At 43.6% G+C, this 17,194-nt stretch overlaps 1 protein-coding gene across 2 annotated transcripts in view; it reads right to left on the bottom strand.

The window, feature by feature from the left end:
• The window catches only part of LOC137625950 (glycosyltransferase 25 family member), a 103,090-nt gene that overhangs the window by 47,707 nt on the left and 38,189 nt on the right, over positions 1-17,194 (bottom strand). The window contains exon 5 of one of the 2 annotated variants that reach the window (XM_068357010.1): positions 11,859-11,910. The exons of the other annotated variant lie outside the window; for it this stretch is intronic. Coding sequence (XP_068213111.1) covers positions 11,874-11,910 — 37 coding nt within the window. The 3' untranslated portion in view covers positions 11,859-11,873. Of the gene's footprint in view, positions 1-11,858; positions 11,911-17,194 lie in introns of those variants that run through there. 2 annotated transcript variants of the gene reach the window in all.

Genomic DNA, 17,194 nt, shown 5'->3' with positions numbered 1-17,194 from the left:
ACTTACTCTTTTAGCTGTTGTCAAGCACACGAGGAAAAGAGTTTTTAATGTGAGGTCCTTAAAAGAGGCTGATTGGAGAGGTTCAAATCTTGATGACATAAGGAACCTTAGGACCACGTCTAGATTCCAGCCTGGAGTGGACAACCGACGTTCCTTTGAGGTCTCAAAAGACCTAAGGAGGTCCTGTAGATCTTTGTTGGTGGAAAGATCCAAGCCTCTGTGGCGGAAAACCGCTGCCAACATACTTCTGTAACCCTTAATCGTAGGAGCTGAAAGGGATCTTACGTTCCTTAGATGTAACAGGAAGTCAGCAATCTGGGTTACAGTGGTACTGGATGAGGAAACTGCATTGGCCTTGTACCAGCTTCGGAAGACTTCCCCTTTAGACTGATAGACTCTGAGAGTGGATGTCCTCCTTGCTCTGGCAATCGCTCTGGCTGCCTCCTTCGAAAAGCCCCTAGCTCTTGAGAGTCTTTCGAAAGTCTGAAGGCAGTCAGACGAAGAGCGTGGAGGTTTGGATGTACCTTCTTTACGTGAGGTAGACGTAGAAGGTCCACTCCTAGAGGAAGAGTCCTGGGAATGTCGACCAGCCATTGCAGTACCTCTATGAACCATTCTCTCGCGGGCCAGAACGGAGCCAACCAACGTCAGCCGTGTCCCTTTGCGAGAGGCGAACTTCTGAAGTACCCTGTTGACAATCTTGAACGGCGGGAATGCATACAGGTCGAGATGGGACCAATCCAGCAGAAAAGCATCCACGTGAACTGCTGCTGGGTCTGGAATCGGAGAACAATACAACGGGAGCCTCTAGGTTATCGAGGTAGCGAACAGATCTATGGTTGGCTGACCCCACAGGGCCCAAAGTCTGCTGCAAACATTCTTGTGAAGGGTCCACTCTGTGGGGATGACCTGACCCTTCCGGCTAAGGCGATCTGCCATGACATTCATATCGCCCTGAATGAACCTCGTTACCAGCGTGAGCTTTCGATCTTTTAACCAGATGAGGAGGTCCCTTGCGATCTAGAACAACTTCCACGAATGAGTCCCTCCCTGCTTGGAGATGTAAGCCAAGGCTGTGGTGTTGTCAGAGTCCACCTCCACCACCTTGTTAAGCTGGAGGGACTTGAAGTTTATCAAGGCCAGATGAACCGCCAACAGCTCCTTGCAATAGATGTGAAGTGTCCTTAGCTCCTGATTCCATGTTCCCGAGCATTCCTGTCCGTCCAAAGTCGCACCCCAGCCCGTGTCTGATGCGTCAGAGAAGAGACGGCGGTCGGGTTTCTGAACAGCCAAAGGTAGACTTCCTTGAGAAGAAAGCTGTTCTTTCACCACGTGAGAGTAGACCTCCTCTCTTCGGAAACAGGAACTGAGATCGTCTCTAGCGTCATGTCCTTTATCCAGTGAGCCGCTAGATGATACTGAAGGGGGCGGAGGTGGCGTCTCCCTAACTCGATGAACAGGGCCAGCGATGAAAGTGTCCCTGTTAGACTCATCCACTACCTGACTGAGCATCGGTTCCTTCTCAGCATGCTCTGGATGCAATCTAGGGCTTAGTAGATCCTTGGGGCCGACGGAAAAGCCCGAAAAGCTCGACTCTGAAGATCCATACCCAGGTAGACAATGGTCTGGGATGGGACGAGCTGGGACTCCTCAAAATTGACCAGGAGGCCCAGTTCCTTGGTCAGATCCATAGTCCATCTGAGAATCTCCAGACAGCGACGACTTGTGGGAGCTCTTAAAAGCTAGTCGTCTGACGGAGCCGGACACAAGATCATGGTACTGCTGCACAGTCTGTGAACTGTCAACCATGGGGAAGCGAGGAAGTACCGCGACAACCCGAAGCTGTCTAGACTGTCTGGGTCGTACAGACAACTCCTTATCGGGTTGCTGAGGTTGCCGCACTGTGTCACAACAAGTCACTACTGCTAGTTGTTGAACGTCTTCCCAGTGACACACTGACTCCGTAAACAAAAAATCCTCTAACAAGGACTAAGCTTGGACTGCATGTCTTGCAACAAAGCTCAAGGTCTATGGGAGCAGGTGTGGCAACAGACGGGGTTAGCGACTGAAGCGGAACCATTACCCTCCCTGGAAGCATGTTATGCTTAAATAAAAGTCCATAGGAGGCTAAGCAGCTTAAGGCTCCTCTCCAAATGACAGAGTCCTCAAGGGAATATCAGAAGGAGGGAGAATAGCACTTTCTCATCTACAGGAACCATATCCGAGAAAAGCTAAGTTCTCTCAGTGAGGGTTTCACTGGTGCAAAAGCAGCAGACTAGAAGGCAACGTTATGAAACTGCTTGACAGTCTAGTGAGTTGGCAACAACCAAAGATGTGTGACTGAGGAGCATGCGGTAAGGTATGCAGAGCATGCTGTATGCAGAGCATGCTGTATGTAGAGCATGCTGTAAGGTAAGCAGAGCATGTTGCATGGCGTGCGGCTTATGCTGCATGGGATGAGGCTCATGCTGCATGGTATGAGGCTCATGCTGCATGGGATGAGGCTCATGCTGCAAGGGATGAGGCTCATGCCGCATGCGTTGAGGAGGATGCCGCATAGTATGAGGCTCCTGCCTCATGGGTTGAGGCGGTTGCCGCATAGCATGAGGCTCCTGCCTCATGGTTTGAGGAGGATGCCGCATAGCATGAGGCTCCTCATAGCATGAGACTCCTGCCTCATGGGTTGAGGAGGATGCCGCATAGCATGAGGCTCCTGCCTCATGGGTTGAGGAGGATGCCGCATAGCATGAGGCTGCCTCATGGGTAGAGGAGGTTGCCGCATAGCATGAGGCTCCTGCCTCATGGGTTGAGGAGGATGCCGCATAGCATGAGGCTCCTGCCTCATGGTTTGAGGAGGATGCCGCATAGCATGAGGCTCCTGTGAGGTTCCTGCCTCAAGAGTTGCGTCTGCCTCAAGGGTTGAGGAGGTAGCTGCGCAGAGAGAGGCTCATGCTGTGAAGAATGCGGTTGCTGCATGCGTTGAGGCGGCTGCCTCATAGCATGAGGTTCCTGCCTCAAGAGTTGCGTCTGCCTCAAGGGTTGAGGAGGTGGCTGCGCAGAGAGAGGCTCTTGCCTCAAGAGTTGAGGCTCTTGCCTCAAGAGTTGAGGCTCTTGCCTCAAGAGTTGAGGTTCTTGCCTCAAGAGTTGAGGTTCTTGCCTCAAGAGTTGAGGCTCTTGCCTCAAGAGTTGAGGTTCTTGCCTCAAGAGTTGAGGCTCTTGCCTCAAGAGTTGAGGCTCTTGCCTCAAGAGTTGAGGCTCTTGCCTCAAGAGTTGAGGCTCTTGCCTCAAGAGTTGAGGTTCTTGCCTCAAGAGTTGAGGCTCTTGCCTCAAGAGTTGAGGTTCTTGCCTCAAGAGTTGAGGCTCTTGCCTCAAGAGTTGAGGTTCTTGCCTCAAGAGTTGAGGCTCTTGCCTCAAGAGTTGAGGCGGTTGCCGCATAGCATGAGGCTCCTGCCTCAAGGAAAGTGGAGGTTGCTGGCAACTCCCAATGCGGCAGCTCACGCATGGAGGCAGGAGGAGCCTCAACATCATACGTCTGGCAGGGTGGACTGCGCAGAGGTGGAGGAGCGCTCGCAGGAGGAGGTGTGCTAACCTTCTCTACCTGAAACTCCTGCATCAACACCGCAAGCTGAGACTGCATTGTCTGCAGCATAGACCACTAGAGTTTAAGAAAGACAACAACAAACGGAGCTACTGTCCGTTGAGACTGAGGGTCTAAAACAGCTGGTGCGGCAACAGACGGAGTTACTGCCTGTTGCGATACCACCTTGCCTCTCTGGGAGGTGTGCAGTTGTCGTACTGCAGCAAGTCCGAACTGACCCAGTGCTAATGGCACCACCTAGGAGTTGGACTTGCGCGGAAGGGACCGACTTGCACTTAAAAGCTGCAAGATTTGGTCCATGGTTTCTGCGAGAAACCTCTTCCGCAGACGAGGAATAAAAGGGCTCTCTCGTCTTTGTGTGGGTGGGGTGATCACGTCGGCAACGTGTGTAGATACACCCGAAACCACGGAGAGAAACGTCTGTTCGTCGATCAAGGCCTGATGAACCCATAAGTCCTTCGACATTACTTCTCCCCTGAGCTTGGGAGCTTGTAAGAGGTCCCAGACTAGGCGAACAACTGGCACGAACAGACGAACCCTCGAACGCAACACTGTAACACTTTGCGCTTATCACTTTATCACTTTTGATTTTCTGTTTGCACTTATTTCACTGAACTCGAAACTTTAAGTGGTTTGTACCTGAAACACGCAATTCTATCCTTCATTAAAAGTTAGTAATTGCGAAAACAGTATTACAATGTAACAGAAAAACATAATGAAAGATAAATAATTCAGTGGCTGGAAAAGAGACTAAACACTAGATCAAATAAACTACGTTTAAAATCTCTCACCGCATAAAGCCTGAGAACAAGAATAAAACTCTAGAAACGTTTACCTTCTTCCCCTAAAGAGACTAGGGAGAAGAGCAAAAACGATAACAACGTTACCCGCTTGAACGAAACGTTTATCCTCCTCTCTCTCCCTCCGTCTCTATCTCTCTCTCTCTCTCTCTTGACTTAGAACCTGAGAGAAGAGCCCAATTATATATATCGTTAAAACATATTATTGTTAAAGGAAAAAAACTGAAAGATTTCCCAAATAAAAAGTTCCTTTATTAGAATTAAAACCATTTAAGCTAAGAAAGAATGAACAAAACGCTAGAATCGGTTTACTCTTACTGCAACGTGACACCGTGAATACTCTCTCTCTATCGTAACGATAGAGCGCAAGTTGAACGTTCTGAACGTCAACAACTGCAGAGACAAAACAAAACGTTAGTTCAACTTTGAAAACAGTACGAGACTATCAAAGAAATTCTTTCAAAAACATTAAAATAGCATAATATGTTAACAGGTAAAAACGAAATGACGGGCTTAATGTTAATTAACTTCGGTTCCAAGAAAAGACCGCCTACTATTAGGAAAGGTCGAATATAAACAAATATAAAATTTAATTTTAATAAGTTTATAATAAAAGGAAGTTAATCGAAGAGGCATATAAAAGGCGGAGAGATATAAAATAAATCTATAACTTTTGTTAAGCAAAATTAAGAAAGAGAGTCTATACTCTCTTCGACACCAACACTTCCATCTAAGGGAAGGGTCGGCCATTTAAAAGTGAAAGAGAGTTCATACTCTCTTCGTCACCATAATTAAATCAAATTAATTCCAAAAGCTAGCTAAGCTAATGATAAAACTTCCTGAATAGCGAAAGCTAAACTCTAGAGCAAATACATCACCAAATCGTGAGCAATAACTCCAGAATCAACAGCGTATCCATGTAGGTCTAGCCGGAGGCACGACAGAGGAAAAATTGAGGTGGTGTTGACAAGAAGTACTGGAGTACCTGACCACAGATGGCGCTGTGGTGTTCACCCCCACCTGTATAGCGATCGCTGGCGTATCCCGACCGTAGATTTCTGTCGGCAACAGAGTTGACAGCTACATGATTATCGGGTAAGATTAATATTGAAAAATATATATATATATATATATATATATATATATATATATATATATAATATATATATATATATATATATATATATATATATATACACACATATATATATATATATATATATATATATATAATATTATATAATATTAGGCTGCAGAGTAATAGTGTAGAGAAGTATGAAAGATATAGAGAAAAATGTGGAAGCAAAGTGCAAGGTAAGTGAGGCAAAGAGGGCAGCTGACCTGAGATGGGGTCAGGGATTGGGTCATTCATATGAAGAGAATAAGAAGAATTTTGGAAAGAAGTGAAGAGAGTAAGGAAGACTGGTTCAAGAATTGAAGAGACAGTGAAAGATGGAAATGGAAAGTTGTTAAAAGGAGAGGAGGCAAGGAAAAGGTGGACGGAATATTTTGAAAGTTTACTGAATGTTGAAGATAATATGGAGGCAGATATAATTGCTATTGCAGGTGTTGAGGTGCCGGTGATGGGAGATGAGAATGAGAGAAAGATTACAAGAGAGGAAGTGAAGAGAGCACTAGATGAAACGAGAGTAGGAAAAGCATCTAGTATGGATGGTGTGAGAGCTGAGATGTTGAAGGAAGGGGGTGTGACTGTACTTGAATGGTTGGTGAGATTGTTTAATGTGTTTTGTATTGTCAATGGTACCAGTAGATTGGGTTTGTGTGTGTATTGTACCACTATATAAGGGTAAGGGAGATGTGCATGAGTGTTGTAATTCAAGGGGTATTAGTTTGTTGAGTGTAGTTGGAAAAGTGTATGGTAGAGTACTGATTTATAGGATTAAGGATAAAACAGAGAATGCAGTCTTAGAAGTACAGGGTGGTTTTAGAAGAGGTAGGGGTTGTATGAATCAGATTTTTACAGTTAGGCAGATATGCGAGAAATATTTAACAAAAGGTATGGAGGTGTATGTTGCATTTATGGATCTGGAGAAAGCATATGATAGAGTTGATAGGGAAGCAATGTGGAATGTGATGACGTTATATGGAGTTGGTAGAAGGTTGTTGCAAGCAGTGAAAAGTTTCTACAAAGGTAGTAAAGCATGTGTTAGGATAGGAAATGAAGTGAGCGATTGGTTTCCGGTGAGAGTGGGGCTGAGACAGGGATGTGTAATGTCGCCGTGGTTGTTTAACTTGTATGTTAATGGAGTGGTGAAGTTGAGAGTTAATGTGGGTAAGAGTAAGGTTATGAGATGTACGAGAAGGGAAGGTGGTGCAAGGTTGAATGTCATGTTGAATGGAGAGTTACTTGAGGAGGTGGATCAGTTCAAGTACTTGGGGTCTGTTGTTGCAGCAAATGGTGGAGTGGAAGCAGATGTACGTCACAGAGTGAATGAAGGATGCAAAGTGTTGGGAGCAGTTAAGGGAGTAGTAAACAACAGAGGGTTGGGTATGAATATAAAGAGAGTTCTGTATGAGAAAGTGATTGTACCAACTGTGATGTATGGATCAGAGTTGTGGGGAATGAAAGAGACGGAGAGACAGAAACTGAATGTGTTTGAGATGAAGTGTCTAAGGAGTATGGCTGGTGTATGTCGAGTAGATAGGGTTAGGAACGAAGTAGTGAGGGTGAGAACGGGTGTAAGAAATGAGTTAGCAGCTAGAGTGGATATGAATGTGTTGAGGTGGTTTGGCCATGTTGAGAGAATGGAAAATGGCTGTCTACTAAAGAAGGTGATGAATGCAAGAGTTGATGGGAGAAGTACAAGAGGAAGGCCAAGGTTTGGGTGGATGGATGGAGTGAAAGAAGCTCTGGGTGATAGGAGGAAAGATGTGAGAGAGGCAAGAGAGCATGCTAGAAATAGGAATGAATGGCGAGCGATTGTGACGCAGTTCCGGTAGGCCCTGCTGCTTCCTCAGGTGCCTTGGTTGACCGCGGAGGTAGCAGCAGTAGGGGATTTAGCGTTATGAAGCTTCATCTGTGGTGGATAACGAGGGAGGGTGGGCTGTGGCACCCTAGCAGTACCAGCCGAACTCGGTTGAGTCCCTTGTCAGGCTGGGAGGAACGTGGAGAGGAGAGGTCCCCTTTTTTGTTTTTGTTTCTTTGTTGATGTCGGCTACCCCCCAGAATTTGGGGAAGTGCCTTGGTATATGTATGTATGTAATATTTATGTCTTACAACAATAATACAGTACTGTTATGTGTAATACATTTCTATTGAGTCCTCTGGTACTCATGGACTCCTACATTCTTCTTCTTGGATTCAACCACCCATGATGATTATGAATATAAAGATAACAATGACACAGTGGCCAAGTTGATGAAGTGAAGACTGATGTTAGAGTGAAAGATAACATCCACACAATATTGCCAAATATTCAGAAACATTAGCTAAACTATCACACTGTGCAGGGTATTGTGTAAAGGGAGAATAGTACAATATCGGGTAGTAAACATAATATATAAGCCAAGTCACTTCTTCTTCATTTGTCATTAACAGATATCTTTTGATTCATTAAGTGATTTAGTTTTATAAGCATGGGAAATAAGTAGCATAGAGTATATTACCTTCTAAACCAATAACTACATCAATACAGTAGTGAAATCTAAAAACAGTAAAGGGCTAAGAACATTACCCCAAGGATCATCTAACAAGGAAGGTCCAGGCTCACTAAGAGCACCATCATTAGGAAATGATAAAGCAGAAACGATAAATAAAAAGTCTGAACTAATGTCCCTATTCAAAACTGTGTGATTTATGTACAAATAAATCTAAAATGGTATTGTAAGTAGCTAACCGTTTCCTGCACATGCATAAGGGCAAAATATAATCATGAAGAGTCTGTCCATTTGTTTCTGGGCATAGGCAACTTTTATTAAGAAACAGCTGAGAATAAATATCCCAATCATTCTTCATGGCAATGGCTTAGCATGCACAGTGCAATGTGTTGTTCTAACCCCTCCCTCTTTTGCTATTTCCTTAAATTCCTATCCCCTCTGTTGCTACCCTTACTCTTGATATTTTTTTTATTTCTTTATCTGATGGGTACATCAGTAGAGGTATTATTAATATAATTCAGATAATGATATGATTCACAGCCTAACCTTATCATGATATACTGTACCCAAAAACTTTCTTCCTTGAAACAAAGCAATGAAAACCTTAGTTTCTGTTGTAAAGCCCATCATTTAAAAGTAATGTATTGAAACTAATACTGCAGGGAAGGATTAGATCATATGGCATAATGCAGAACTCTCTACTCAATACTTTTGATTATTCAAATTGGACATCTTTCATGAAAACACTGCTTAATGTTACAGTATTACTAAAAAATTGATAGAGTATCCTAAAACAGCAAGTATAGTAACTCCCATTGTTTTACAAAAAAATATATATACAACACAGTTTGCATATAAATAAAACATGGTAAGATGCTTGCCTATCAATAAAGTTTTCATTAATGTAAGATTAAAAAATTTGATACAGTACATGACGCATTACATTATCGTAATAACCCTTAACAGATAAGATAACAGAGTACACTGCGTAACAATTTGGTAGGTTATTTGATCCAATCTTATGTAACGTATTCGGCTAGGGAGTGACAAATAGACTAACATGGCACTCAAAGTAAAATTATTTCAATATGTGTGGAAGAACAAAACTAACATCAATATTATTATAAAATACTAAAAGGAAATATAGTACTGTAGTTGTTAAGTTATGAAAATGAAAGGAATAAAGATATTGTAATGAATGGAAAAATTAAGATTCTACTCTATGGTAGGCCTACTTATTGAAAATTAATATTTATAATCTTAAACTAATTAGTTCACATAAACAATATAAAAAAATAAAAAAGTTTAGTTAGCCAACTAACGAAGGGTAATCATAAAATAATATAAAACATGGATACTTAGAAATATTCCATATTTCTACTACTGCTGATTGACATTGGTTGAAAGCTTGAGTCATCTTTTAATCCTCTCTTATCGCTATAAATCTTTAAAGAAAAATTGCTCGTAATAAAAAAAAGTTACTCCTGACTGGTGTAAGTCCCTTATGAAAGCAAACTTTCCTTCAAGTGCAAGAAGCACCAAGGCATAGGCACATTCTATGAATGGTGGCAAGCAGAGTGGTCACCAAGCAGGTAGACTGGTAAGTAGGCAAGGCATCAGGCAGTGACAAGTAGGAAAGCTTTTAAAAAAAAAAAAAAAAAAAAAAAAAAAAAAAGAAGAGGAGGTTTGGAGCAGGCAGTCCAGTCACTGGACAAAAAAAGATATGTAACAAGCAAATAAAGAGGACAAGTAATAATAAACAGACGTACATTGTTGGAATATAAGCAACTCTTCACCTTGAACAAACTAGAAGACTGACATTATATTGAAAACAGATGACTCTGATGCAGAAGGTGACAAGGCTGTAGCAGTATACTGCCTGTATCAACCTATACATCCTCCTCTTCTCAATAGGTGGCCAAACATGACTTGTCTCAGGGGTAAAGGTGCATGAACACCACTGACCATGATAGGTGTTACACTTGAATGATGTGGGTCCAAGTCGAGCAAAGACATGCTGGGGTAACAGACCCTACCAGATATACCATTACAAATTTGCTGAGGCATAGCAAAAAAGATGTATAGGAAAATAAAGCAATATTGAGCACAGTACAAGACTATGCAGAAAAAAAAATCCTATAAGAAAAGCTGCTGGACATACAAAAAGCACTTGTATATACATTTTACACTGAAATCACATATCAGTTGCAAGATTAAAGCATGTCAGGTACAAAGCTGAAAAAAATGGTTAACAGAAACAAATAACAGACTTTCAGTGCATTAAATTTGCAAGAAAAGATTAAAGCATGTCAAATAAAAAGTTGAAAAGTAATGGTCAACAGATATAAATAGCAGACTTTCAATGCACTAAATTCTCAGGATAAAAGCTAAGCATGAGTTATCAACAAGTACTTACTGGTGACGGATGATATCTTTTAAGTTGGCAACATACTTTTACACTGATTTACTAAAAAGAGAAAAATTATTAAATGAAATTAATTAAAATTGAAAAAAGGGAAACACTGTAATTGATGGATGAATGAATAATTGATGCATAGCTGAGGAAATTCTACTCAGAGGTGCTAACTGCTTTTTTTTTCTTTCCAACCGTAATCTCTAAGGGGTTGGTTGACTGATGAGCCCTCTACAATTCCTTTCATCAAAAGCATCCTCTTCCACCAAACCTCTTCTTTCCGTATGATTCTTCACCTTATTTCACCATATAATTCTCTGACGTCCTCTCGATCTTTCCCCTAACAGATTTCTCTAAAGCCTTCTCATTGCACTACCGACACAAAAATATTGAAAAAGGTGGTCGGTTCTTATCTATGGATTTAGGTAGATAATGTGTGAACCCTATCTTATTTTGTCTAATTAAATAAAACTGAGCAGTCTAAAGATCTTCAAAACTACAAATGTGGGCTATTTTTGACTAAAGGGGTTTCACCATACATCTCCGCATTGTGAAAATGTCAAGGGTTGGTAAGAACCACACGGAGATTCATAACGGCTCATGGATCACATTAATGGGTAAAAGATATACAAAAGCTTAGACTAAAAAACAAAACACACTGAAGATGATAATGATAGCTATCATAAGCTAACAGTACAGTATTTGTTAATAATTTAAATGCAAGTGTCAATAAAACATGAATACATGAGTACACTTCTATTTTGGGGTATCTTCTTCCTGTTGTAAAATGAAAAGGTAATGATTATCTTCTATAATTGATTAGGTTGTGAGGAAACATTACTCCTGTTTCTGGCAGAGATGTGGGCAACTGTGAGGGCACTGAGCTTACATTATGGGTTAGTACCTAATTTTATTTTTTTTGTTTTCAACAAATTTTATGGAATATTTGTTGCTAGTGTTAAATAATTACTAGAGTTGGAGCCAATTAATTTTCGTTCTCTGCTGCAAAAAGAATCGACACTCGTGTTTCTTCTTCCTTTCCAAAACCTGGAAACCAACTAGATCCAATTTTGTGCAAAATAAATTATCCCCCACGCCACCTTACATTGGCTTTTGAATCTGTTTACCTCCGAGTTAATTGTACAACTGTTGTCTACCCTCAATACCCAAGCCCTTTCAAGGAGGTAGTTTTGTAAAGCTTTCAACCTTTGGTCCATTTTCATAAACTGTAACTTAAACATAGGTTATCTGTTTTACACTCTGGATCACAACTGATACCTGGATGGCCCCAACTCTGTGCAGGTAAAAGAATGAATTGAAAAGCCACAAATACCTTAGGGTATATGGTCACTATGAAGTCCTCTTCTTTGATGATCCAAATTACTTAATCCACCATCCCCATAACAAAGGGCGTCAGCTTACAAACTTATAAATAAAGCTCACATTAATCACCAATCTGCTTCCTTCCATCTTCTTGAAGTCTAGAAAAAATAGTTGCAAAATGTTATTTTCCTTAGTAAAATAAATTTTTGAATATACTTACCCGATGATCATGTAGCTGTCAACTCTGTTGCCCGACAGAAATCTAAGGTCGGGATACGCCAGCGATCGCTATACAGGTGGGGGTGTACACAACAGCGCCATCTGTGAGCAGGTACTCAAGTACTTCTTGTCAACAAGAACTCAATTTTCTCCTCGGTCCACTGGTTCTCTATGGGGAGGAAGGGAGGGTCCTTAAATTCATGATCATCGGGTAAGTATATTCAAAAATTTATTTTACTAAGGAAAATAACATTTTTCAATATTAATCTTACCCGATGATCATGTAGCTGATTCACACCCAGGGTGGTGGGTGGAGACCAGCATACATGTTAACATTAGTAGCTAAGTATCCCGTATCTTATTTTAGCAGTTATTCAAAATAACAAACATAAAATAAATAAGTACCTGGTAAGGAAGTAGACTTGAACCATTACTCTGCCTTTTTAAGTACGTCTTCCTTACTGAGCCTAGCGATCCTCTTAGGATGCTGAGCGACTCCTAGGTGCTGAAGTATGAAGGGCTGCAACCCATACTAAAGGACCTCATCACAACCTCTAATCTAGGCGCTTCTCAAGAAAGAATTTGACCACCCGCCAAATCAACCAGGATGCGGAAGGCTTCTTAGCCTTCCGGACAACCCAGAAATATTTCAAGAGAAAGATTAAAAAGGTTCTGGAATAAGGGAATTGTAGTGGTGGAGCCCCCACCACTACTGCACTCGTTGCTACGAATGGTCCCAGAGTGTAGCAGTTCTCGTAAAGAGACTGGACATTCTTAAGATAAAAGACGCGAACACTGATTAGCTTTTCCAAAAAGTTGCGTCGATTATATTTTGCAGAGATCTATTTTGTTTAAAGGTCACGGAAGTTGTGACAGCTCTAACTTCGTGTGTCCTTACCTTCAGCCAAGCTTGGTCTTCCTCATTCAGAAGGGAATGAGCTTCTCATATTAACAGTCTGAAAATAATAGGATAAAGAATTCTCTGACATAGGCAAAGATGAATTCTTAACTGAACACCATAAAGCTTCAGACGGGCCTCGTAAAGGTTTTTAAAATAGAACTTAAGAGCTCTTACAGGACATAATACTCTTTCTAGTTCATTTCCAACCATACGATAAGTTTGGAATAACGAACGATATTGGTCAAGGCCGAGAAGGCAGCTCGTGTTTGGCTAGAAAACCAAGATGTAGAACATGTAGCCGTTTCGGATGAAAATCCGATGTTCTTGCTGAAGGCATGAATCTCACTGACTCTTTTAGCTGTGGTTAAGCATATCAGGAAAAGAGTCTTAAAGGTGAGATCTTTCAGGGAGGCTGATTGAAGTGGTTCGAACCTGTTTAACATAAGGAATCTTAGAACCACGTCTAAATTCCAACCAGGTGTAACCAAACGACGCTCCTTCGTGGTCTCAAAAGACTTAAGGAGGTCCTGTAGATCTTTATTGTTGGAAAGATCTAAGCCTCTGTGACGGAAGACTGATGCCAACATGCTTCTGTAACCCTTGAAAGTGGGAGCTGAAAGAGATCGCTCTTTCCTCAGATATAAGAGGAAGTCAGCTATTTGAGTTACAGAGGTACTGGTCGAGGATACGGATACTGACTTGCACCAGTTTAGGAAGATTTCCCACTTCGATTGGTAGACTCTAAGGGTGGATGTTCTCCTTGCTCTAACAATCGCTCTGGTTGCCTCCTTCGAAAAACCTCTAGTTCTCGAGAGTCTTTCGCTACTCTGAAGGCAGTGAGACGAAGAGCGTGGAGGCCTTGGAGTACCTTCTTACGCGTGGCAGACGTAGCAGGTCCACCCTTAGGGGAAGAGTTCTGGGAACGTCTACTAGCCATCGAAGTACCTCGGTAAGTTATTCTCTCGCGGGCCAGAGGGAAGCAACTAGTGTCAACTTTGTCCCATCGTGAGAGGCGAACTTCTGCAGTACCTTGTTGACAATCTAGAACGGAGGGAATGCATATAGATCTAGATGAGACTAATCTAGTAGAAAGGCATCTAAAAGAACCACTGCTGGGTCCGGGATAGGTGAGCAAAGTATTGAGAGCCTCTTGGACATCGAGGTTGCGAAGAGATCTATGGTTGGCTGGCCCCAGGTGACCCAAAGTCTCTTGCATACATCTCTGTGGAGGGTCCAATATGTTGGAATTATTGTCCCTTCCTACTGAGACAATCTGCTAAGACATTCAAGTTGCCTTGGAAGAAACTTGTTACTAGTGAAAAATCTAGACCTGTTGAACAGGAGAGGAGGTCACTAGCGAACTCGCACCATGTCAGAGAGTAGGTCCCTCCTAGCTAGGAGATGAACATCAAAGCAGGGAGTTGTCCGTGTTGACCTCCACTACTTTGTCTTGAAGGAGAGACCTGAAGCTTTTCCAGGTCAGACGTACTGCCAGAAGCTTCTTGCAGTTAAAATGCATTGTCCTTTGACTCGAGTTCCATAATCCCGAGCATTCCCTACCGCCTAAGGTCGCACCCCAGCCTACGTCCGATGCGTCTGAGAAGAGAACGTGGTTGGGAGTCTGAACAGTCAGGGGAAGACCCTATAAAAGGTTGATAAAGTCCTTTCATCAGGTTAGACCAGACTTATCTTCCGGAAACCGGGATCGAGACTGCTTCTAGCGTCTTGTCCTTTTCCAGTGAAGAGCTAGATGAAACCGAAGAGGACGGAGGTGTAGTCTTCCAAGTGACACCAATTGAACCACGGATGACAGTGTCCTAACCAGACTCATCCACAGCCTGACAGGGCCGTATTCCTTCTTCAGCATCTCCTGGATGGATAGCAGGGCTGGGGGTTGATCGTCTTGTTCAGCCATGTGCTCATCAGAGGGTTCCTCATTCGAAACTGATGAGGAAACGGCAACGGAGTGGGCAACGTCTGACTCGCTGAATCCGGTCGCACTGGTGGATGCGTGACGGAACCGGACACAAGATCATGGTACTGCTGCACAGTCTGTGAACTGTCAACCATGGGGATGCGAGGAAGTACAGCGACAACCCGAAAATGTCTAGACTGTCTGGGTAGTGCAGACAACCCCTTATCGGGTTGCTGAGGTTGCCGCACTGCGTCACAACAAGTCACCTCTGCTGGTTGTTGAACGTCTTCCCAGTGACACACTGAACGTCCACAACCACCTCCGAGAGTAGCTTAACGTCAACGTGCGACTGGCCACCCACACTGGGTCGCACCGGTGGAGGAACCATCTCAACTGGCGGACGTGAGTAGGATACCTCAGCGTCAACAGGGCGTACAACCAACCGGTAGGAAGGTCGTTGGCAAGAAGGTTCTTCTCCGTAAAAAATCCTCTATCAAGGACTAAGCTTGGACTGCATGTCTTGCAACAAAGCCCAAGGTCTATGGGAGCAGGTGTGGCAACAGACGGGGTTAGCGACTGAAGCGGAACCATTTACCCTCCCTGGAAGCATGTTATGCTTAAATAAAAGTCCATAGGAGGCTAAGCAGCTTAAGGCTCCTCTCCAAATGACAGAGTCCTCAAGGGAATATCAGAAGGAGGGAGAACAGTACTTTCTCATCTACAGGAACCATGTCCGAGAAAAGCTAGGTTATCTCAGTGAGGGTTTCACTGGTGCAAAAGCAGCAGACCAGAAGGCAACGTTATGAAACTGCTTGACAGTCTGTGAACTGTCAAAAACTGAACTGTCAACCACAACAGGAGCGTGAGGACATACAGCACTGGTGTATTAGTAGCAGACCAGAAGGCAACGTCATGTAACTGTTTGACAGTCTGTGAGTTGGCAACAACCAAAGTTGTGTGGGGAAGCCTCAACTCCTGACTGACTAGTTTGCTGCGGGCGAGTGGCTGTAACCACAGTGTGTTGCGGAGGCTGACACACCGTGTCAAAACACGGCAGCTTGTGGTAGCTCACGCACGGCAAAGGAGTGCTCCGTGTGTCTGTGGGAGTCATCATACATCTGGCAGGGTTGACTGTGCATGGGTGGAGGAGCTCTCACAACAAGAGTGTGGGAGCAGGAAGCCATGCCGGGCGCACAACCGTGGTAGGTGTAGGCCCACGGGTGCATCGTCAACCTTCTCCGCAGTCGGAGTGTGGGAGCTGGCAACAACAAAAGCGGAGTGTTGGTGCGTGGGAGGGACTGCCGTGGGTTGCGGAGCATGCCGTATGGGATGCGGAGCATGCCGCATGGGTTGCGGAGCATGCCGCATTGTGTCAAAACACGGCAGCTCTACAGCACCTTCCCACTGCTGATGCGGTAGCTCACGCATGTCAATGGAGGGTGCAGCATGAACATGCGTCTGGCAGGGTCGACTGCGCATCGGAGGTGGAGCTCTCACAGGTGGAGTGTGGGAGCAGGCAGCCGCAGTATCTGCTGAGCGCACAACCGTGGCAGGTTGTAGATTAACAGGTGCATTGTCAACCTTCCAGCACGATACTCCTGCATGAAGGAGCAAGCTGAGACTGTATAGTCTGCAGCATGGACCACTAGGGTCTATGAAAGACGGCAACAAACGGAGCTACTGTCCGTTGTGACTGAGGGTCTAAAACAGCTGGTGCGGCAACAGACGGAGTTACTGCCTGTTGCGGTACCACCTTGCCTCGCTTGGGAGGTGTGCAGTCGTCGGATGACTGGAGCGAGTCCGAACTGACCCAGTGGCTACACCTAGGCCGTTGGACTTGCGCGGAAGAGACCGACTTGCACTTAAAAGCTGCAAGATTTGGTCCATGGTTTCTGCGAGAAACCTCTTCCGCAGACGAGGAATAAATGGGCTCTCTCGTCTTTGTGTGGGTGGGGTGATCACGTCGGCAACGTGTGTAGATACACCCGAAACCACGGAGGGAAACGTCTGTTCGTCGATCAAGACCTGTGGAACCCATAAGTCCTTCGACATTACTTCTCCCCTGGGCTTGGGAGCTTGTAAGAGGTATCGGACTAGGTGAACAACTGGCACGAACAGACGAACCCTCGAACGCAACACTGTAACACTTTGCGCATATCACTTTATCACTTTTGATTTTCTGTTTGCACTTATTTCACTGAACTCGAAACTTTAAGTGATTTGTACCTGAAACACGCAATCCTATCCTTCATTAAAAGGAAGTAATTGCGAAAACAGTTTTACAATGTAACAGAAAAACATAATGAAAGATAAAGAATTCAGTGGCTGGAAAAGAGACTAAACACTAGATCAAATAAACTACGTTTAAAATCTCTCACCGCATAAGCCTGGGAACAAGAATAAAACT

The sequence above is a fragment of the Palaemon carinicauda genome, chromosome 33, assembly GCF_036898095.1.
Source record: "Palaemon carinicauda isolate YSFRI2023 chromosome 33, ASM3689809v2, whole genome shotgun sequence".
In the NCBI taxonomy this organism is placed as follows: Eukaryota; Metazoa; Arthropoda; class Malacostraca; order Decapoda; family Palaemonidae; genus Palaemon; species Palaemon carinicauda.
This window is presented reverse-complemented; position numbering and strand designations above follow the sequence as displayed.